Consider the following 22,830-nt stretch of genomic DNA (forward strand, 5'->3'; position numbering starts at 1 on the left):
AATAAAATTTTTGTCATTTTAATTCACTTTAAATGTATTTAATCGTGCAGTAGGCTCTAATTAAGTACATGGTGTTTCAGTGGGTTTTTTTTTTGTAAATTTTTTCAATTATTATTATTATTTTTTGCACTTTATAAACAAAAAGTTAAGCCAACTAACCAATCAATCAAAAACATAAAGTTTAATAGTTCAATCAAAGCATATTTTTTTTTACATTTTAAAACTAGCCAGTCTGTTCGTTTAAAACTGATTGGTTGTATTATATAAATTGAATTAATTTGTGAAGTTTATGAATTTATTAGAAGTCATTCTTATATTGTAGCTCAGATGAAATAATTGTATTTTGACAAAGTTACTGAGTTGTATCTGATGTTTAAATTGTATTCAATTTATGAGCTTTATTGAACAAATTTAATTTACAATTGAATTCATTCATGATTGTACGGTATTTATTTTTGATAGTCATTATTCACAAAACAGACAAGACAGACAGGTGACCATTCGTACCCACATGGTCACAGAAGTCAGGAGTGAACCGCAACACCATCGGTGATTTATTATACTTCATTTTATATTTTGATTTTAACATGTTGAAAGATGTATTTAAATTGTGAAGAGCATAAATACTGTATATATATCTTTGGCCCTGGATCTCGATACACTGGGTGTCTAATAATTACTCTTATTGAGTGCAGATTGATCGTTTATTGGGATAGGCTCCATGAGCCTAATGAGAACAAGCGCTATGGGAAATTGATGGATGGATGGATGGCGCGCATAATGAACCATGAGAAGCAGGTGATGGCACTTTCAAGTCTTTTTCTGCCTGTGTACAGTATCCGTTACCCCGGTGGGATCAAACAAGAAAAACCAGAACAGTCGTCTTTTCAAGCCTTATTAAGCCTGAGCAGATGGGAGTCATGTAGTCATGCACTGTAATGCTCTCTGACCTCACTTGAGAGGGTTTGAGCACACTTCATTGACGACAGTGTCGACTTACATATGGCTCTGCCCCTCGTTGGAGTGCAGGTGTTCCTCAGGGTCAAACTCCTCCGCTACACACGAGGGAAAGAGAGAACGTTGTAAACGTTTTGGCCAGAGATTTTCACACACAAATTAAACATGCAGTTGTGCTTGAAAGTTTACATAATTGGTAATGGGTAAAGTAAACATATGAACACAAACTGTAAATGTACAAAAAGCTAAATGCCACTGACACAAAAATGCTGATGAATCGTCACCAAAAACTTCAACCTCTGAAAATATCAAAACAATGGGCACAGTATTTTGGATTTTATGGGCATTAAGCTGATGTCAAACCCACCTCCTGCTGCCCGCGCAGCCTGTTTGGATGTCTGCACAATACGAGAGACGTGTGCTGCACGTGAACATTCGTCTGTGGCAAGGATCTCCGAGCGGGAATACACTTGCTTGCCGGGAACGCCGTCGGTCTGAAATGTTTGCAAACATAAACAGTGATCGATCTGAACTGATCTATGTTTTTATGGAGGTTGTCACAAGGTTGCCATTACAGCACAATGAGTTTAAATGTTTATAATAAACCACAAGGACACACTGTCTTTTTTTATGTCGGTCAAGTCATTATACTTTGTAAAACTTAAATGGCTGTTTAAGGTGTCGAGTCAAGTCAAGTTTATTTTTTACAGCTCTTAATCACACAAGAGTCTCAAAGGGCTTCACATACCCGCAGTTGACAAATATCAACGACATCTCCGAATCGAATCACAAGAGGGCAAAGAAAAAAAAAAAAAAAAAAACATCAGGCAAAAAAAAAAGAGAAACCTTGAGAAGGGACCGCAAATGTGGTAATCCAAAAATTAAAAAATGGACTCAATTGACATCCTAACTATTTCTCCTAGCCATATTAAGAAAAAAGACAAAATATATTGTTCACACTTAAAGATATAGCCAGCTAGCAATATGCTAAGTAGCCTATATTGGTAGCTAACTAGGTACTAGCTGTATGCTAGATATATAGATCACTGGAATGCCTACAAACAAATCGAGTGTGAAAATTAAACCAAGTAAGTATTTTGTTATTTACCACCACTGTGAGTTAAAACTAGCATTTAAATAACAACTTTATATAATAGCTTAATTTTAAGACTATACATTGGTGGTGGCTTTCCGTCCATGCCATTCATTTGCAGTATGGAATATCAATGTATCAGTGTTAAAAGTGCTCAAATCAAGAGACAGGCTTTCAAACTCAGGTCTATTATCTGTATTCAAGTCGCTATAGCTAGCTAGCTAGTTAGCTATATGCTAGGTATATGGGTAGCTAGCTAGGTATATGGGTAGCTAGGTATATGGGTCACTGGAGTGTCTACAAACAAATCAAGTGTGAACATATAACCAAGTTAGTATTTGTTATTTACTTATTTGTAAAATATGTTTATGGCCAAGCTGTTCTGTGCTTACCACTATTATTATTTAAAAATAATATTTACAACAACTTTATATGATAGCTTCCAAACTCATCAATTATCTGTATCCATTTTGCACACTTTCAGACCATGTACCTTATCATTGGGGCAGGAGAGTGTCTCCTTGTGACCGTCTGTGTCCTCCATTGGACAGTCCATGCAGCTGTCACTGTTGTGCTCTGCTTCATCCTCATCTCCATCACTGTCCATGTCCATGGTGTCTAGACTCAGTCTGACACGCATCGGCACAGAAACAGCAGTAGGAAATATTGTCAGTCAAACTAATATCCTATTCTGGTCTTTTCTAACTCATCAGCCTGTGTTTTGTCCAATTCTGCCACTGCCAAGTTATTTGTTTGTCAAACCACTCAATCCATCCATCCATCCATCCATCAATTTTCAGCCCTGCCTTTCGCCCAAAGTCAGTTGGGATAGGCTCCAGCTTACCAATTACCCTAATGAGGATGGATGGACGGTTCACAAAAAAAAAAAAAAAAAAAAAAAATCCTACTCAATATTTTGAAAACTTAAGACATGGATTTGAAAAAGAAAAAGTGCATACTGGCTACAAGCAATATTTGATGTTAAAGTACAGATAATAAATGATGAGATCTGTACCTTCGTCCCAGGTTGATGGGTGCAACGGGGACGCCCCAGCTGTGTCTTCGAGAGGTCGACATGGATCTCACTAAATTAGGAAAACTGTCAACCTCAACATCTCCATTTAAATGCATCGTGTTTCCATGGTTACGTGATTCCGTTTCCATGTGAGGTGTTTCCATCGATCCCAACAGTCCGTCCAGATTAATAGTCACCGTAAGACCAACTCCCGGGCCTAAGGAGTCGGGGCCGTCAATCACACAGCTCGGTAAGAGTTTGGGGCTCAGCTGGGTGACCACAAGGGTGCCGGGCGCTTCCTCGGATGACGCGAGCTCAGTCAGATGGGGCGCTGCGGTCTGGGAGGTCAGCTCGGGGCTGCTGGTTTTCAGAGGCCCGTCAAGATTCACCTCCAGGTCTCTGAAGTAGTCCGAGTCTCCAAAGGAAGAGCTGAGGCCCTGCAGGTCCTCCATGCTGCTGCTCACCTCCACGCCTTTCACCTCAGACTCGCTCACTACAGAGGATGCATCCTGGAAAGGGAAAGGACGAGGGCTGCTTGATTATTGAAAAAATAATAGTCATGATTATTTTAGCAAGAATTGAAATCACGATTATTCAAACGATTATTAATTTTTTTGGTACAAAACAAGAAAATGTTTAAGCATTTGAAAATATTAACCCTATATAGCCTAACGTATCATATTAAATACAAGACATTTTGAGCCCTCTATTTCATGACTATAACAATTTTTTCCCATTAAAACCCTGACGTATATGATTTGACACATGCATTGCATGGATACTCCATTAGAGGGCAGTATCACCCATCTGATGGCTTTTCCAGCGACCTTCCAAAATCGCCCCAATTGAGAAAGGAGAGACACCTATACTTATTAAATGTACTTTCTGATTTTTGGAAATACTAATATGTTTGATATGTCTGTTTGACAGTTATAAATGTACAAATTTAAAGCATTGTGAATAAATTGATCAAATATGACACAAATCAAACGTCATATGTTGTTCAAAAGGACTAATAAAAATATATATTATTATTTCTATTTACAAAAAAAAAAATCAGAATTTTCTTTCATATATTTCATGGTTCAGGCTTTATAGGATTAAGACCAATTCAAAAAAATTTAAACACTATATATTTTTAAGTTTCTTATGGACCAAACTGAATTTATAATAATATATATTTTAAATAATATATATGTATTTATGCTGGCCAAAACTTGAAGTTGGAGTGTAGCATGTGCACTGTGCAGTAGGACAATCATTTATTTTTTGGTACAAAACAAGGAAATGTTTAAATGTAAAAATTATTAAGACAAAGAAAATTAATTGAAACACTATAATTATGCAAGTTACTTTTGAATGAAACAAAATGTAATAGTTTTACTACAATTTAAAAAAAGGTTCAAATGTATCAATTCAAACAACTCAAAAATTAGTATTAAAAATATTATTATTTTTTTATGACTATGCTGATTTTGTAATTGTGGAGGGTAATAATTGAAATTGTAATTGAATTTCGATTAAATGCACGGAAAGGACCATAGGTGGCAAAAGTACTGTTGTACCCCCCCCCCCATTTTTTGGGGGTCATGTTATGCTATGTTTTGCTATGCTACACTAGCCATGCTATGCTATGCTATGCTATGCTACGCTACACTACTCAACATTACGTAACTGCGAGGATGAAGTTGTTGTTGTTTTTTACAAAAAAGTGAAACTGACCTTGGTTGGCCAGGAACTCAGCACTCCTAAACACTTGATACTCGAATCACCCCTGATTTGTCCTTCATGTCTTCCCGCCACTGAGAAGACCTGATTCATTGTCCACAACATTAGGCACACAATTTACATTTACAGTGTCTAACTGCACTGCATCATGCTGACAGCTTTTTCTAACATTTTGGTTTTAGGTACACTTCCCCAAATGACGCAGTGCACTTGTACACCACTGCAAACTATCATAATAAACATTCATCCATCCTCCATTTTGGATAGCGCTTGTTCTCATTAATGTGATGGCTGAATTGGAGCCTATCCCAGCTGACTGCAGGCGACGGGTAGGGCACACCCTGGACTGCTCGTCAGCCAATCAGCCAATAATAAACATATTGTGGCATTAGAACTAACTGAGCTTTATAACAAAAACTCAAATAGAAAAGAAAAATTGTCGTGAAGGAAATAAAATTTAAAAAATGAAGCGCTTAAAAATACCTGATCCTCGTTGGCGCCCCCAAAAAAGACATCCTCAGTGATGGAGGGAGGCGATGGAGAGGGCGAAGACGTGCCTGCGGGACCACCGCTCAGTTTTCTACTTGGTTGTTTACTAACATGTCCGCTTGTTTGTCCAATTGGTTCGCTGTATGGCTTGCACTCAGAGGCTGAAAAATAACAGATGAAACTGTTAACAGGAAGGTGGGATCACGTCATGTGACCATTATGAAATTTCTATTGTTTTTGATAGATTAGATCGCGTGGGTGCGTATAGTATATTTCAGATGTGGGGGAAAAAAAAAAAGTTGGAACCTTTTTCATATTTTAATGACAGCGTCACGTCCAGGTTACCGTGGTTACCGTGGCGACTTGAGCCACACCATCAGCAGAGGGGAAAGTCACAGTTATGGCAGCTTACGTAAGTCTTATTTCATAAGAGCGTTTCCCGTGAAGCCAAGCCGGAGACTAAGCCGGCTAAGCTGGCTCCACACTTCTTGGCGTTTTTTTTTTCTACTTCAACGCAGTTGACCGGCCCGTTTTGTTTTCTCCTCAAAAGGTCATATACTGTAACATAGTTATTCATTTGGAGGAAAACTGAAACATGAAAAAAGTACTTGACACACTGGGGAAATAGTGAACTTATTTTTTGGTAATATATTATTTATTATTGTGGTTGCAGTTTGCATTGGTGTCCAATTCAACTTCATTATTGTGAGACCTGGTTCTGTTATGAAAAGCCCCTTGTGAAGCTTAACTCATTCACTACCATTGACGGCAAAAATTTATTTGAACTATTTCTATTAGTTTAACATTTTTTTCCACTTTTGTTAACAAGAATATGAAAACCTAGCATTTTTTTTTATTGCACATTTAAAACAGATATGAAATTTGTGGTTAATCGCGAGTTAACTAGTGAAGTCATGTGATTAATTATGATTAAAAACTTTAATTGCCTGACACCCCAAATTTTTTATCTTTTCTTCTTTAAAAAAAATAAAAATAAATTCACTGTCATTGACATCTATAAACGTCAAAAATTCATTTGAACTATTTCTTTTAATTTAAATTTTTTTTCCCCACTTTTGTTAACCTAGAATTTTTTTATTGTACATTTAGAACAGATATAACATTTGTGATTAATCGTGAGTTAACTAGTCAAGTCATGCGATTAATTACAATCACATTTTTTAATCGCCTCTTGCCCCTAATTTTTAATAATCTTTTTTTAAATTAATTTATGGCAGTGAATGAGTTAATAACCAAAAATTACTGATGTTTGATACCACTTTTTTGCAGTCCGGTACATCATGAGTACTCAACTCTAAGTACAAAAATTTCTCCCAAAATTTCTCCCAAAAAATATTGATCATTTAAAAACATATGTATTCCTATATAGCATTTCTCCTTAAAATTGCATGAAATTAATGGCAATTTTCTATTCTTCTACTTTCTAGTATCATCATAAAGCCAATTACCCTGAAATAAGGCCTAGTATCGGCTCGATACGATACCTCTATCAGTACTCGCCGATTCCTACCTAAAATATTCCAATGCTACCTTTATTATCATTACCTGTGTTTTTCTCGTAATATTTAGATTCTTATAGTAATAAAACAAAAATCTTTTATATTTTATTCTCGTAGTATTCTGACTTCATGGACATACATTAATTTTTTTCTGAAATTGGAAATTTCTTTTTTATTAATTGTATATACATTTTTCAAATTCTGACATTTTATTCATGTAAAAATGAAACTTGTAAATTCAATTTTTTCCTCATACTATTACAAATTATTTCTGAAAAATTCCAACTTTTTGCCAGTTTTTTTTTCTTGCAATCTATTGTTGTATTATTAAAACATTTTTATTATAAAATTGCAATTTATTTCGAATAGTTCCCCATACAGAGTTATAGTATTTCACTCACAAGAACTGCCGGGTAAGAGCAAATATCTTGGCAGAAAAAGAACAAAAACATATTTAGATGATAGTTTTTTCAGTGAAGTCATTAGGAAAAATGATTTTAACCACAGAAAACAGAAGCTAACTAATCCATTTATGACGAATGCAGAAATTCAGTTTGCGCTTCACTTTGTGTACATTAATATCGTCGTTATCATCTGTACCGTCTTTCTTTGTCATCGTGTGCTATTAACGTACAGTAACTTCATCAGAGCAGATTTCATTATATAAAATTGAATGCAGACGGAGCAAGGCAGCCATAAAGTCGGCAATAAAGGAGAAAATGGCAGCCAGAGAGACGCTGCCATGTAAACGCAGCAGCAGACACGCTGACATACTGTGCTGTGCATCTACTGGATTTTCTATATGACTAAATCACACGCATTTGTAAACAAGCTTGGAAAAGGCCTTTTATGGTCACCCATGCGTGATGGATAATACATCACACCACCATCAAACGTGCGCGCGCGCGCGTGTGTGTGTGTGTGTGTGTGTGTGGGCTTGTTATTGTCAGCTGAGTCTCCACCTCACTGAAAGTGATCTGCTGCTGAATTCAATGTCATCAATGGTAAATCACTTTTACAAAGTCTCCCGAGACATCGCATTGAATGGGGGGGGGTTGCCAACTTTGTTTTACAAGTTTATCTATTTCATGTTTCCTCTTTTGTATCCTTAATGTGGTTGAACTCGCGTGAAAATATGTTATTATATGTACACAACTCACAAAAAGTTATTTTTGGCAGCTGACAGCCTATCTGTCCTTTAGAGCTAGCATGTTTTTGATCAAAGAGGAAGTACAACCTCAAAAAAGTTTTTTTTAACAATAATATGCTATATGTGACCTCACTACATTCTTATTAATATTACATTTGTGGAATATGAGTTATGAAGCAAAATCCAGCCGTTTTTATCCATCTCAGGGGGCGGCCATTTTGCCACTCGCTGTCGACTGAAGATGACATCATAGTTGCTCAGGTCTCAGGTAAGAACCAATCACGGCTCAGCTTCAGAAAACGGTGAGCTGTGATTGGTCGTTGCCTGAGCCCCGAGCAAGTGTGATGTCATCTGCAGTTGACAGCAAGTTGCAAAATGGCCGCCCACTGAATTGCTTCATAACTTTTATTCCACAAATGTAATATTAATCAGAAAGCAATGTTTAGACTAGTGAGGTCACATATAACAAATTATTGTCAAGAAATGTTTAAGGGGGACTTTTAACTCATTCACTGCCATTAACAGTTATAGATGTCAAAAATTCATTTTAACTATTTATATTAGTTTAACATTTTTTCCCATTTTTGTTGACAAGAGTATGAAAACCTAGAGAAAAAAATATTGTTTATTTAGACCAGATACAAAATTTGTCATTAATCGTGAGTTAACTATTGAAGTCATGTGATTAATTACAATTTAAAAATGTAATCGCCTGAAGCCCTAATTTTTTATAATTTTTTCTTCTTTTTAAATAATCTTTTTTTCAAAAAAGAAAAGATTATTAAAAATTAGGTCATCAGGCGATTAAAAGTTTAATTGTAATTAATCGCATGACTTCAAGTTAACTCTTGTTTAATCACAAATTTTACAACTGTTCTAAATGTACAATAAAAACTTTTTTCTAGGTTTTTATACTCTTGTTAACAAAAGTGGAAAAATGTTAAACTAATAAAAAATAGTTCAAATGATTTTTTGACGTCTAAAGCCGTCAATGGCAGTGAATGACTTAAGGTAGGAATAAGAGCGCTTACACTGCATTTTTGTAAAATATACTGCAATAAATAAATAAATACTTCAAATCCTAATAACAAAATCAACCATTATTATTGTTGATGTTGTCATAAAGTCGTAAAAGCAAAAGAACAAAAGGGAAATAACAAGCAACACGTTCATCTGTGCGCGGAGCAGCATGACAATCATAAGAGGAACTTGATGGTCGTCATGTGAGTCAAAATTTATCACTTGATGGTTACCTCCACAGAGGAGTTTTTTTTTTTTTTTTTTTTTTTGCGTTTTCCAAATAACCACGACGGGTACATTTTTATACCGATTCAACTGATGTGGGCAATTTCAACCACTTTGCACCCACAACGTGGTTGGGAACACAAATGTGATCTGTAGGCACTGGAAACTGCACAACATGGCCAGCTTCCAACGGACAGAGCACAAACACGGTACAAGTTGTTAAAATAAAAAAAGTAAAGAATAAATAAAGAACAGCAAGAAGGCATTTGTACTGTAAACTGTAAACTGTATCCATTTTAATCAATCAATTGATGTTTTTCAAGAAAATTATGTTTGAGTTTTAATTTTTAATATAAAATGATTTGGCTTTTTTCTGTTTTTAAATAAAAAATGAATACAAGTAAAAAATAAACTTTAATAAAAAAATTGTAAAAGCATTATGGTTGCTTTTACATTTTAATTTAACTTACCATTTTAATTAAAAAGTTATCATATATAAAAAAACAACAGATAAATATTTGTTAAATAAAAATTCAAATATTTCTAATACATTATATATATATATATATATATATAATAACGCATAATAGCATTTATTTATTTATTTATTTTAATTCGGGCTACATTTCTACTGCATTAAAATATTTTTTTTTTGCTTTTGATAGTGATAAAAGAGCACTGAATTGTCATATTGTAATCAGATATTATATAGAAAATATAAATATATATATATATTGGTTCATTAAAAATTTAAATATTTTCATGTTTTTTTTTTAATATAAAATAATTGAATAAAGCAAAAACCAAAAAGTCATTACTAGCATAATAGCATTTTTTTCCCCAGGCTTTTTTAATGTATTTGATACAAAGTGATAGAAAAGCACTAAATTTTCATAGTTATCAGATATGTTTTTAACAAGCCACATACACACGCGCGCGCATATGTGGGCACACGCGCGTGAGTGTGCGCATGGAAGATGCTGTCAAAAGAGCTTTGATGGTCTAGCTCGTGCATGAAAGCACACCTAACACTTCCTGTTTGCTTCTGCTCAGTCATATAGCGCTGATGCTAACACATATTTGTGACACAACTGCCACCCATCACATAACGACATGAGAACTGTGCTTGCTTGTCCTCCAAAAAAGTGCGTTTGCATGCGAATTGATTTCATTCCATTAAACATGATTGTACTTCCTTCACCATAGAGCCATAGAGGTCAACAAAGGTCAGCCAAAGTGAGCAAAGTTGGAGCCGTACCTCTCTTGAAGGACCACCTCTTCATCCAGAGTTTGGAGAAGGAGGGCCAGGAGTTGTTGAGCGGAGCGTCAGCCATGTGAGCAGCGCGCTGTGGTCAGCTGGAACTGTGAAACGCTACTGCTGCGGTGGTACCAGCGGCTGAGGAAGAGGAGGAGGGGGTAGTAGAAGAAGAAGAGGAGGAGTAAACGTGAGGGGAGGAGAGCACGAGGGGGTTTGCTGCTGCTCTCAGGGATTATCTCAAACTAATCACATCCAATACAAGAGCTGGATTAAAAAAAAAGAAGAAGAAAAATAACAGTGGTTAACAGAGGCAGCAAGTCATTTTCTGTTAGCTTAAACATGATCAGAAGCAGTTAAAATGTCTTCCGAACAAGTTTTCTTCATTTCGTAGTTTTCTCTTGGCTGTTAGATTTATCGTCCAATCAGATTTCAGCCTCTATGTGTTGCCATATCAATCTAACCTGCCCCGGACCTTCAGAATAACTTTGCGTGTTTGATGTGACGTAAACTCATTTTGCAATTTGTTGCTTTAACCGTTCAGATTTCAAATTCATCCTGAGAGGGCCCAAAATTACGTCATCTTTTTTTTGGGGGGGGGGGTGTCTTCTGATTGCTTAGTCAGAAGAAGCCAAGTGTGACTGGCGAAACACGTCTGTCGTCATCTGCGCACATGAGCGGACAAATGGTGTAAGATGTCTGGTGGCATGTGGCAGCCTACAATGATGAAATTGTAAGCTAGCTCTGGTTATGCTTTTGTATTTAAGCCTACATTATACTAAGAAAAGCTAATGTCACTATTTTTTAACAAGTAAAAAAATAATAATTAACAAGTGGATGGTATGTGCTGCTTTGAAGACCCCCTTTTTCTCAGTTCCTTAGACCCTGATATTAGATTTGGCAGAGGCATCTTTTGTTGAATTAAAGTTATAATTCTTTCATTTAAAAAATATATATACAAGTTTCCTCCTGTAAACATCATTAAGCACATAATTTATACATGTATCTAAGGCAAGTTGTAAAATAAAGTACTCTTGTTTATGTTTAACAAGTTTCAAACATCATAAATCATCATGCTGTTTCTATTACGTACTGTCTCAAATGTTCTCCAATCTTGATACTGTAAATGTATCGGATCGTATACCGAGAAACATTTCTTGGGAGGAGCAATATGGCGGCCTCGCGGCTTCAAGAGTCTTGTCCTATTGGCTATCCAGTCATATATTCAGGTCAGTGGAAAACAGGTGAGCCATGATTAGTCATGACCTAATGCTGCATTCGAGGAAGGTAGGAAGACGGTGATAACACACTTGGATTCTCCAACTTCTTTAAGACCCCCCCCCCCCCCCCACACACACACACACTCCGATTTCGCAAATGGGACTTCCGAGTTCAAAGGGGCGTTCCCATACACACTTCCTGGTATGAAGTTGGAGAAGTCCCACGAAAACCATAAACCCTGAGTAACTGTGATGTCATTTTCAATGGACAGTTTAAATGACAAAATGGATAAAAACGTTTGATTTGAAGCAAGCCTTGTTGGTATTTCATAACTTTAAAAATATATATTTGATGATTGAAAAGTCTGATTTTGGGCTTTTTTTGTTTCTGTTTTGTTTGTTGTTTGTTTTGTGTGTTTTCTTTTTCTTGGGTCTTGTTTAACAGCACCGTTCAGGTTTATGTGCTCAGTTTGAATTGGATGTTGGAGTATGAATTAATAAATAAATAAAACATAAAAAACGTTGGATTTCGCTGCTTAATTCATATTCCACAAACGCAATATTAATGAGCCCTGTTAAGACTAGTGGGGGCACATCGAACATAAGGGGATTTTGCTGTGTAACTCAAATTCCACAACAAATAGCAAAAACTCGTGTCTGCTTGCTGATCAACAAAATACATTACGTACACAATTTACTGTGACTGACAGCCCAATAAAAATGAAGCTCCCGCTTGCAATTCAGTAGCAGGCCTATTTTGCCTGATGTGTGCAACGCCAATGAAGATTCGAACTTAGAAGGTAAAAGAAAAGAAAACATAATTCCCATTTAAAAGATTATGCAATTTTAGTAAAATGACACGTCAGAAAAAAAAGGAAGTGAGTTATGAAAGGCGTTAGACCAGTAAATAATTATATTCTCATCTATTCTGTACGGGGAAGAAGAAAAAAAACAACAAGAATGTATGTGTAAAACGAAACTGTACCGATATGATACATTTCAAAGCTGGCAACTAAATGGTGGCCACCTTTTTTTTTCTTGTATAATACGCAGGATGAGTGTCAAGTTGAGTCGAGTGCACATGGAGTGGAAAAAAGTCTCAGCACTTTCCCACAAGAGAGGGCAGCCACAAAAACATTCTCACATACAAGACGCCTCACTTTTTCAACAAAAAAAGAACGCAGCGACACTCATTTTTTTAGCATACATCAAAGATTACGTACGTACTTACACTGTTTTTCTTGACTTCGTTCGTCCTCGCACCAACTGACGGCGATGACTAGTGACAGGCAGAGATTGAGTCAGTGCAGTTTCCTCTTTGTGTCGTTCTGCACAAAAGTACAACGAATTGTCTTCTTGTCACGGTGTGGCTTTCCTCACGCGCACATCATATCTGATGTGCAAATTGTAGCTTTATGCACGTCCGCTCAAGCAACGTGGTTCATGTGGTATATAGTCGTTTGTTGTTTTTGTCACGTCGACTACAATAGTGTGTATACTAAGCTACAGTAACTACTCTTAATGTATTTTTTCCACTTTATAATAGATTTATGGCCACAAATGTTAATTAAAACAAAAATAGTCACTGTGCACTACAGACATCAATATATTCACGCAATGCATTTCAACGGTTGACTAGTTACTGAGCATCTACATGCTTAGTTGGAAGCCGTTTACTGTATTTTTAAGAGGACAGAAATGATTAAATATGTTGTGTATATGTAGGTTTTAAATGTTATTAAAAGTGTTTGAGATCAAAATATGTATGTTTTAAAGATTAGTATACTTATAAATTAATTATTATAGCGCTTTAATTAAGTACATATAAGGGAACGCTTCCATTTTCAAATTCCTTTCATACCATTTTAAGAAATTTACGATGAACATGAAAAAAACAAACAAACAAAAAACCACAACACAAATAACCTATATTGTTTAACGTACACATACAACACAAGTGAGAGAAAAGACATATTCTCCAATAATTTTATTCATAATTTTAATATAAACAGTTAATTGTTGAATAATTTACACACAGCAAAATTTGTATTTTCATATCATTGCAACATTTTCTGTACATGTCACTACTTGGCTCTCCTTTTGAAAACATAGAAAAAATAAATTGTCAAGCGTTTCATTTAGTCATGGCACATTTTTGTCTTTTGTTTTTGATCCTGTACAATATGCATCATGTAATTCTGCGTGTGTGTGTTTTTGTCTTTGCTACATTGTGGGGCCAATGCACACGTGTTTTTCCAGGTTCATTGTGGGGCCCAACTTGAAATTGTGGGGACCTCTTTTTGAGGGTCAAAACTTGGTTTTAGAGTCCAGGTTTGAATTGGGTTATGGTTGAGGTTAGGGTAAGGAATGGGGGTAGGCAATCATTTTTGATGGTTGGGGTTAGGGGAAGGGGCTAGGAAATGCATCAAGTCAATGCAATGTCCCCACGATGATACAAAGACAAATGTGTGTGTGTGTGTGTGTGTGTACGTGTGTGTGTTGATATATGCAATACATAAAGATAATGGCACATTTGGATCCAGTGTGAGGGATGAAGCGATCTCTCCGGGTTTGGACTATACAAACATACATACATGCCGCAGACTCACAACAGGAACGTATACACAACATTATGTCAAAAAAAAATGAACACATCAGCATGAACAAAGATGAACAACAAAGAGGTAACCTGCATGACGACGACGACGACGACGACGACGACGACGACGACAACACAGCATGTTGGCCACTACAAGCGTCTTGTATGTGCACCCGGGAGACAACACGCCCAAAATAGTAAAAGTACTGCTGTGTGAAACTGAAGCAGACCACTGGACAGACATCCATCTGTCCATAACGCATAAGACAAATAGGAAATATCATCTCACCACTCATCAGCAGTACTTGTTTCGTTTTTTTCATATAAAAATCAATTCAACGCCTTAAGCAGCCGTCACATTTCGGCTTTGCAACTTGGGGAGGGGGGCGAAAAAAAAAGGTGGTTGAACCATCTTTATAGCTTATTTCATCACTCATCTTCCTCCCTTTCTAAAGGTTGTGCAGTGGTCTCGTCCAGTTTACACATTATTTAGCCCGATAAAAGAAAAACATGAACTAAACATGCCTCAGTGATGCGTTCGGGTCTGCTGTGGAAGCAGGTTGGGGGGGGGGGGGGGGGGGTATAAAGTGTGTACGGTCCATGTGTGTTTCCACAGGCTTTCCTCCTGTGAAGTGTAGTGGGCTGCGTCATCATCAACAACAATGATGACGACAAAAAAAATATCCTCTTGATTTAGAAAACAACCAAAATTAAGTTATATACACACAATAACAAATTCATAATGTACAAGAGTAGTAAAAGTTTACAGTAAGAAAAAAAAAAAAAAAAAAAAAAAGGTCATTGTGTTTGCCCTCCCTACTTTGGCTAAGAAAAAAAAATAATAGAAATCAGCATCTCTCTAAAAAGGTAATACTTTTTTTTTCTTCTTTAGAACGAAGAAAAATAACATACAAATGCTTTGTTCTCAACCTGCACGGACATACGAGCGGGCTTACAAAAATCGATCAAGGGATTTTGAAATGTGGACAATTTCAACGGGAATTAATGGAAAATTAACAGCAAGTGGAACTTTGACGAGCTGGTCTGTAATGGGAAATATTTTTTAATAAAAACAATTAATATTGAGAGCGAGAGAGACTCTATAACTTGTATGCAAACTACGTATGGAACTTATGGCCGTAATAAAAAAAACGCTTAAAATTGGAAAGTCAGTTCTGATTTGAACGATTTGAGTGCATCAAATCGAATCGGTTCATTTTAGAATATATCAAGATGCACCTTGAATCGACGTTTATGGGAGAATAACTTTGAAGGAAATGCCACAGTTAAAGAGTAATTACTGACAAAGTTGTTCATATTGTAAATGGAAACCCACTGAATTGTACTGAATCATTCGGAAAGATATTAAGGCATGCACATTTAATCTGCTATGAACTTTTCACAAGCTATTTATAAACGGTTAAAAAATAAAAACATACTGCTTAATTGCCTGTTAATTCCCATTAATTCTCGCAGAAAAAAATATCCTTGGCAACCCGAAAGATATGAGCAAGCCCTTCATTCTTTCTGTTGTTGTTGACAAGTTCATGAACAGAGCAAACGTCCCTAAATCAACTGCTTTCACTTTTCCGGGCAGAAGAAGAGGAAGGAGGGAGGAAGGAGGGAGGGAGGGGATGCACCGCTATTTACAGTTAATAGCGACTTAATCAGCTTATTTTTCTGAATGTCAGGATTCACTTCCGCAATGGCAACCACCATATTGGGACAGATCTGATGAGTTTTGGCATGTGCTGACAATTGAGTTCGATTGTTTGTAATATATATGTATATATGTGTATACAATACACGCACATATACATATATACACACTTTTTTAAGGTCACATAAAGAAGCTATCCGCTGGTTATGCATCATTCCTTTTGCCATGCATGAAGTGAGTTTAGCAGAGCAGACACAAAAGTTCCATTTGTTTCTTTTTTTTTTTTTTTGGTACAAATCATCGGTCATAATAATCCCAAATAATAATATTCTCTCATCAAACAGTATGACGAGCACAGAATTGGTTTAGAAAAGCAGATTTGATGTGGTTTCGTTTCATACGCGGAGGTCCTCAGCGGGGTCAAAGCAAGGCACTATTGTGGCGGGTTTGCTTTGCAATGCTCCCATCTGGCCACTAGGGGGCCAGTCCAAGCCGCGTGACGTCAGAGTGAGCTGAAGCTTTTCCTGATTGTCTCCAAAAGCAGAGAGGATGTCCACGTGGTGAAAAGAGGAGATCGAAGTCGGGAGAGAGAGAGAGGGGGGGGGGGGGCCTTATCGTGTCCATTTTTAGAAGGGTGCTGAGAACTTTCTCTTCAGTCACAACTGATATCAAAGGTAGCTAAGGTGTATCTCTTCTTCATCCTCCTCCGAGCATCAGGACGCCTCCCTGAGACTTAAAAAAAAAAAAAAAAAGGTTACAATCGAGATTTTCTACATCTGTTTGGAGTTTATATGGCACACAGGATTGTCCCAGTCTTGTTTGGTGGTGGTGGTGGGGGCCAAGCGCCTGCTTCTCTTCTTTGAAACCAGCCTCAACTGTACATACGCACCCGATACACACAACGTTATTCTCTTGCTATTCACAGTAGACAAAAGACAAGAAAATCACAGGCAGCCCATACAAAATTTCCTCTGACCACACAAAAGGTCCAAAAACAAAAGATTAGTCTTTCTAGGGAAAAGAGGACCGAAGTTATTTTTAATGAGCTGTAGTACATTAGATAAAAAAAAAAGAAGAAGTTTGTGTGTAATCAACTTTTGTATGGAAGGAGCATAAGGCAGGAAGCAGACAGAAGACGATGTCAGGTGAGCGTCTGGTGTGATTCCTCCGCGTGCACTGAGGTAGACTTCCACCAAGACAACATTAACCACAACAACCACGATGATGATAAACGACAAACAAACATTCCTCAACGACAAACAGGACTCGGCATCGCTCCACCCTCACAACTCCACTTTTTTTTTTTTTTAAATGCTCCACTCGGATGCAAACCGCTTTGCTCTTGACTGTACCAAAATAAATATCTACAAGTTCGGGCACCATCTTGATGAGGAATTGCATATGCCGCCAAGTGTCCGAGAGCTGTGTACACGTTCTTTCATACGACGAAGAATGGAGCCGTTCACAGTGACTTGACAGGCATCGGAAAGCCAAACAGCGCTGAGTTACGTACTATATTATATGATAGCGCAGTGATTCCCAACCACTGTGCCCTGCCAATTACATTTTATTAGTCCAAAAATATTTATTTCGAATTCTGTAGATAATGTATTTTTGTTCATCTCTACACGCCAGTGACAGAAGAGCAATTAAATGCTCTTCCACCAGAGGGCAGAAGTTTCACATAATCCGCATAGCCACTGTTGCCATTCCGACAACAGAGCAAAATTTGTGTTAACCGGATGAACAGGCTCAGATTTCACAGCGAGTCAGTAAATTTGTGTGCAGCATATTTTTCGTACTTGTTTTCATAGTTTAGCGTCTCTACAGCTAGCTCGCTAGTTAGCATGCAACATCCGCCACAACAAGGATTTACTATTCATGGTAACAAAAGGCGCAATAACCAACCAGGATTCCATTTTGGGCCACAGTGCGACAATGGGTTGTTACTTAAGTAAGACATTTTAAACTAAAAAGAAAAATGTTTCTGGATAGAGAAGAAGTTTTCAATTCTAACTGGAATTCATTTGCCGTCAACGCCGAATAGGGAATGAGAATTTTCATTGACAGTTTTTGGTCTGTTTTTTTTGTTTTAAGAATGCGACATAGAGTGTACGTTTTTTCATCTTGATGATGCATGTTTTTGACAGGTGCGACTTTTATTTTAGGGTTTGTCAGCCGTTAGGCGATTCATTTTTATTTATAATTAAATAACATTTTATTTTTTATAATTAATAATTAATCACATGACTTCACTAGTTAACTCACAATTAAGCACACATTTTTTTTATCTGATGTAAATGTACAATACGTTTTCATACTCTTGTTAACATAAAAGTGGAAAAAATAAACAAATACAAATATGGCTGCATTTTAATCATTGATACAGTAATTTCATAATTCATAAAATTGAGTTAAAATTAAAAAGATGTACTGTAGTGTAAAAAAAAACGAGTGTGATATTGATTTGTGTTGCTGTCATTTTCTGCCACTAGATGGCAGACAGCTCAGTGCATTTTTCTTTTCATATTAAGAGTTATCTAATCTTTAACATGAAGTAACTTGTGAAATTCTACACATTTTTTAAATGGTAAAAAACAACTTGACCCCAGTCTTCACAAATATATGGATTATTATTAAATTATTACTGCTAAATTTTGACGTGGACATGTCTGCTGCGTTGCGACTGGATACCCCTAGTACAGGCGTAGTAAGTAAGTAAGCTTAAAAAAAAATATAGCGGCATTAAAGCGACTTCAAATGAACTCATTTTGACACCCGAATATATTTTAGTGACATTTTTTGTTTGGTGGGAATTATCTCAGGTCAAATGGTTGGGAAACACTGTTAGTGTGACACAGCTCAAGTCCACCATGTTTATGTCATGCATGAAATCCTTTTTTTTTCTTCTTCTCATATTTGTAACCACATCACACATCATTTACAACAGCCCGAGATTTCTCTCAGCTCTCCCTCCTCAGAACACCCCAATGATGCTGGGCAACTCCAAGCTGGAGAAGGCACTGGTATAAAACAGAAGGGCTTTCCAAAGAGTCGGACACTTGCGGGCTTCTCGCAAAGCTGCCGAACGCTACCGGGCCCCATCGGGGGCCGCGGTTGTCGGTTCGCTCGTTGACCGATATGGGTGAATTCATTAAGAGTCTTTAAAAGGGGAGACGTGGTCAAATGAAAAAAAAGTTTAAGAGAAAATGCTACTCGAGTAAATAACACAATGTTAGACCTGAGTGGACTCGCGACGCTTGTCCACTCGCCTCTCTTGGGTTTTCTACTGCATCAAATAAGCAACAAAGCTTCAGTCAGAACAAGCACAAGGTGCATCCCTTTTTTTTCTTTTTTCTTTTTTACTCGCTCCCTGTTTTCCAGAGACTGAGGGCACACTGCAGCGTCCATAGCTAAGGCACTGCAACAAGGTGAGCGGATGTTAACAAAATCCTCCACCAATGAGCAACAAGCAGTGATTTACGTTACCAGTGTTGGAAAAACATCAATGGGGAGCCCGTGCCGTGGAAAAGGGGCCATAAGACAACCACAATGCATACTACTGGATATCTTTGGGATTTTCTTAAGTGCTCCACGTGGATGAAGAGTTGCTAAATTACAGTTTCATTAAATGATCAAAATTGCCGATCCGATTTGGTGATGTTGCGAAAAGATAAACTGAAGAAAACAATGAACTCACGCGCCCTCGCTCAAGAAGATCATCTGTCTCCACCACCTGCTGGAACTTTGTGGCCATTGCTCGGGGCTTGGGGAGGGATTGGGCAGCAGGTGAAGGGAGAAACAATGCAGAGGCAAAAACCCAACAAGGAGACATCCGATATTAGGCCTGATTGTAAATTCTGATGATCACACAGGCAAACCCAACTCAGGACACTCGGAACCTTCTGACTAACACTGGACTTGTGTTGCTGTCAGAAAGGAAGTACATTCATCAAACCGAAGTGTGATCAGACCTCACCCCCCCCCCTTTTTTGTAAAGCTCTTTTGTGTGTTTTTTGTTATGGTTGTAAAAAAAAAAAAGTCTCCTCTTCGTACAGAGAGAGGATCCGAGGGGGGCTTAATAACAAGAAGAAGAATAAAAAAAAGGAGAAAGGATCGAGTGGGTTGAAGTTATTTCCCCTCCGGGTGGTCACACTGCGAGAGGAGAGAGCACTGATGGCAGATTAGTGGGATATCGGGGGCTATAAAAATAAAAACATTTCAAGGAAAAACATTGGCAAAAAAATAAAATCTAGATACTAACAAAGCTTTTGATGAAAAATATTACAAATATGAACTATATACAAAAACATCGATTCATATATTATATATATAAAATGTTGGTACATTAATACCAATATTCCATATATACTATATATATTATATAAATTCTCATATTTCTATACCTAGTAAAATATATCAAAGCAGCAGCTATTGGTCAGTCTGAGGAACTCCTTTGTCCAATTCTTAACTGTTTAAATATCCTTCAGCCATATAAGTGAGGACACTGATAGAAAAGAGAGAAAACGACGAGAAAAGCAAATAAATTAAAACTATTCACCCGATGAATATGTGTGTCGTTTTGGAATTCTGCAGAACCAGAAGAAAAAACAAACAAAAGCAAAAGACCCGAGCTTCCTCGGGGATTAGATGTTTGTTCTCTCATCAACTCATCCCACCGTCTCCAAAGTGAAATGAATTTTATTGTCAAAAGGGAACGAAGACGAGCGCGGAAAAACGCTTCTCTTTCTGTATAGGCCACGTATCCAAAGGCCACGATCTGAGTAGAAAGACTTGAGTCGGGAGAAGGAAGGGAACGCCCATTGGAAAGGGAGAGCCCCGTCGTTCAAGAGCAGCCTTGTGGTTGTCGAAGGTTCCTCGCGTTCACAGTTCTTTTATTCTCCTCCGTTTCATCCAAAAAGCGTCCTGGAAACACGACGATGATGATGATGATGATGATGATGATGATGATGATAGCAGAAAGACCCATGATGTGCTGTTTTGCATCCCTTGATCGCCTGTTTGGCAGTCATGAGGAAGAAAAAGTAAAAGTCCTGAGATCTGTGCGTGTGTGTTGAGAAGTTCTTCTTCAAGAGTACGACAAGGAGGAACTTGAAGGATTCCGAGAGAAAAGAAGGAAGAGGTTGAGGTCGGGCCAGTTCGGCGAGTTCTTTCGGGACAACAGGAAATGTTAGGAAGGGCTGGATCTGGGCAACGATAAAATCCGTCCGTTTTTCTTGCCACCGTTCATGTGTGTGTAGGGGACGTGCTCCTCGTAGTTCCCCCTCAGGGCCACAGAGGGCCCGCCGTCCCTGCCTAAGTTCTCCTCTCTCTGTGAGTACGAGGAAGGGTCCAGGGGGATGCTCTCCATGTTGTCCAGGTCCAAGTCGAACTCCTCCGTCTCGGGGATCTTGTTCTCCTCGCTGTAGAAGAAGGAGACCTCCCGGAAAGACGGGTGCAGGTCCTCCCGCAGCATCTCGATGATCTCGTGGAACATCGGCCGCATTTTGGGATTGTACTGCCAGCACATCTGCATTAAGTTGTGCCTAAATGATGGAAACAGAAAGCTCACAAATTAGCTGGTGGAATCACATTTACCGAAATATAGTAAACCCCGCCCCCATCATCATGTACGGAAGAGGATTAGGGCCAGTGAAGCGAGAGAGAAAAAAGTTGGGCAGGATTCTCAAATTATTCTCAGAATTCTCACTTTTAAGTCATAATTCAGAATTCTGACTTTAAAGTGAGAAATCTGAGACTCAAGTCAGAGTTCTGACTTTTATCTCTTACTTTAAAGTCAGACTTTAACCACTTTTACTTGATTCTCAGAATTCTCACTTTAAAGTCAGAATTATTAGACTAAAGTCAGAATTTTCACTTTAAAGTGACAATTGTGCCAAAAAGTGAGAAAGGTGACAATTCTCACTTTAAAGTCAGAATTCTGAGAATAAAGTCAAAACCCTGCCAAACTTTTTTTCTCTCTCTTCACTTGCCCTAATCCTCTTACTCATGGTCCCTCTATTTTGCAGAATTAGTTTTTTTAAAGTTACTTATATCCGGTGTCATTCCACTGTTGCCCACTGGATGGCGGCACACTTATTTACCTTGAGAAGGTGTACATTTAAAAGAAAAACAACAAAACAGGAAGTGCTATATTTCAGCCTATTTTTTTGTTGACAATGATTCAATGTCATTGTCTGCTGTAATCCTGCTTTTTAGGCCAACAAAAATCGACCGCGACAGGTTAATCATATAATGTATGATTTTGGACACGATTATTGATGCATATTGCGTAACATACGTTTGTTAGTTTCGACCCCCCCCCCCCCCCCCCAAAAAATAAAACAGAATTGGTTGCTGTAAATACATGTTGACTGTTTGTATTTTTGTGTTATCCATTTCTCTTGCAGTGCGTTTAAAAAACCTACATTCTTTTTTAAAAATGCCTAGAGAGTATTTAAATAAGGTATTTCTAAATCACAGATTTCACTTATTGTGGCGGCGGTCTGGAACGCAAACCCAGCGATGGAAGTTTTGCTGTATTTTTATAACCGAGCATTCTCCCAATTATCCCATCGATCAATCATACAAAACATAAGTTTGCGTTATTAGACAATAACGTGCATGTTGGGTACACATCTTGTCCACTTGGGGTCGCCATCCTCACATTTTACTATAAGATGTGTGACTTTGTGAGTGTGTATGGCTTTTAAAAGCAGAGCCTGGCCTGGTGAGTGACATGGGTGTCAGGGAATGACAGGCTGGCTGTTAATTGGCTAACCCATTAGCCAGTCTGCATGTTGATTAAAGTTCGTTTTCTTAGCAATGGTGGGTTATATAAAAATAGCTAATAACAATACTTTGCTTTGTGTTGGCATTCGTAGACATGCTGTTGTGAT

At 37.6% G+C, this 22,830-nt stretch overlaps 2 protein-coding genes across 4 annotated transcripts in view; both read right to left on the reverse strand.

Annotated features, from left to right (window-relative positions):
• The window catches only part of arhgef18b (rho/rac guanine nucleotide exchange factor (GEF) 18b), a 51,814-nt gene extending 38,827 nt beyond the window's left edge, over positions 1-12,987 (reverse strand). For both annotated transcript variants that reach the window (XM_086089795.1, XM_086089794.1), the window contains exons 1-7: positions 12,904-12,987; positions 10,456-10,593; positions 5,277-5,443; positions 3,066-3,574; positions 2,544-2,679; positions 1,325-1,451; positions 1,001-1,055 (exon numbers count right to left, since the gene is read on the reverse strand). In XM_086089795.1, coding sequence (XP_085945921.1) covers positions 1,001-1,055; positions 1,325-1,451; positions 2,544-2,679; positions 3,066-3,574; positions 5,277-5,443; positions 10,456-10,531 — 1,070 coding nt within the window. In that variant the 5' untranslated portion in view covers positions 10,532-10,593; positions 12,904-12,987. The remainder of the gene's footprint in view (positions 1-1,000; positions 1,056-1,324; positions 1,452-2,543; positions 2,680-3,065; positions 3,575-5,276; positions 5,444-10,455; positions 10,594-12,903) is intronic.
• Positions 12,988-13,644: 657 nt separating this feature from the next.
• insrb (insulin receptor b) overlaps positions 13,645-22,830 on the reverse strand; it is an 84,837-nt gene continuing 75,651 nt past the window's right edge. The window contains exons 23-24 of one of the 2 annotated variants that reach the window (XR_015096573.1): positions 19,632-21,477; positions 13,645-16,663 (exon numbers count right to left, since the gene is read on the reverse strand). Coding sequence is in view for 1 of the 2 variants with exons in the window: in XM_086090301.1 (XP_085946427.1) it covers positions 21,123-21,477 (355 nt within the window). In the remaining variant the exon portion in view is untranslated. Of the gene's footprint in view, positions 21,478-22,830 lie in introns of both variants that reach the window. The other variant, XM_086090301.1, reaches the window with a different exon arrangement.

This window comes from Leptonotus elevatus, chromosome 11 (assembly GCF_054856555.1).
Source record: "Leptonotus elevatus isolate MCC_2025b chromosome 11, RoL_Lele_1.0, whole genome shotgun sequence".
Taxonomy (NCBI): domain Eukaryota; kingdom Metazoa; phylum Chordata; class Actinopteri; order Syngnathiformes; family Syngnathidae; genus Leptonotus; species Leptonotus elevatus.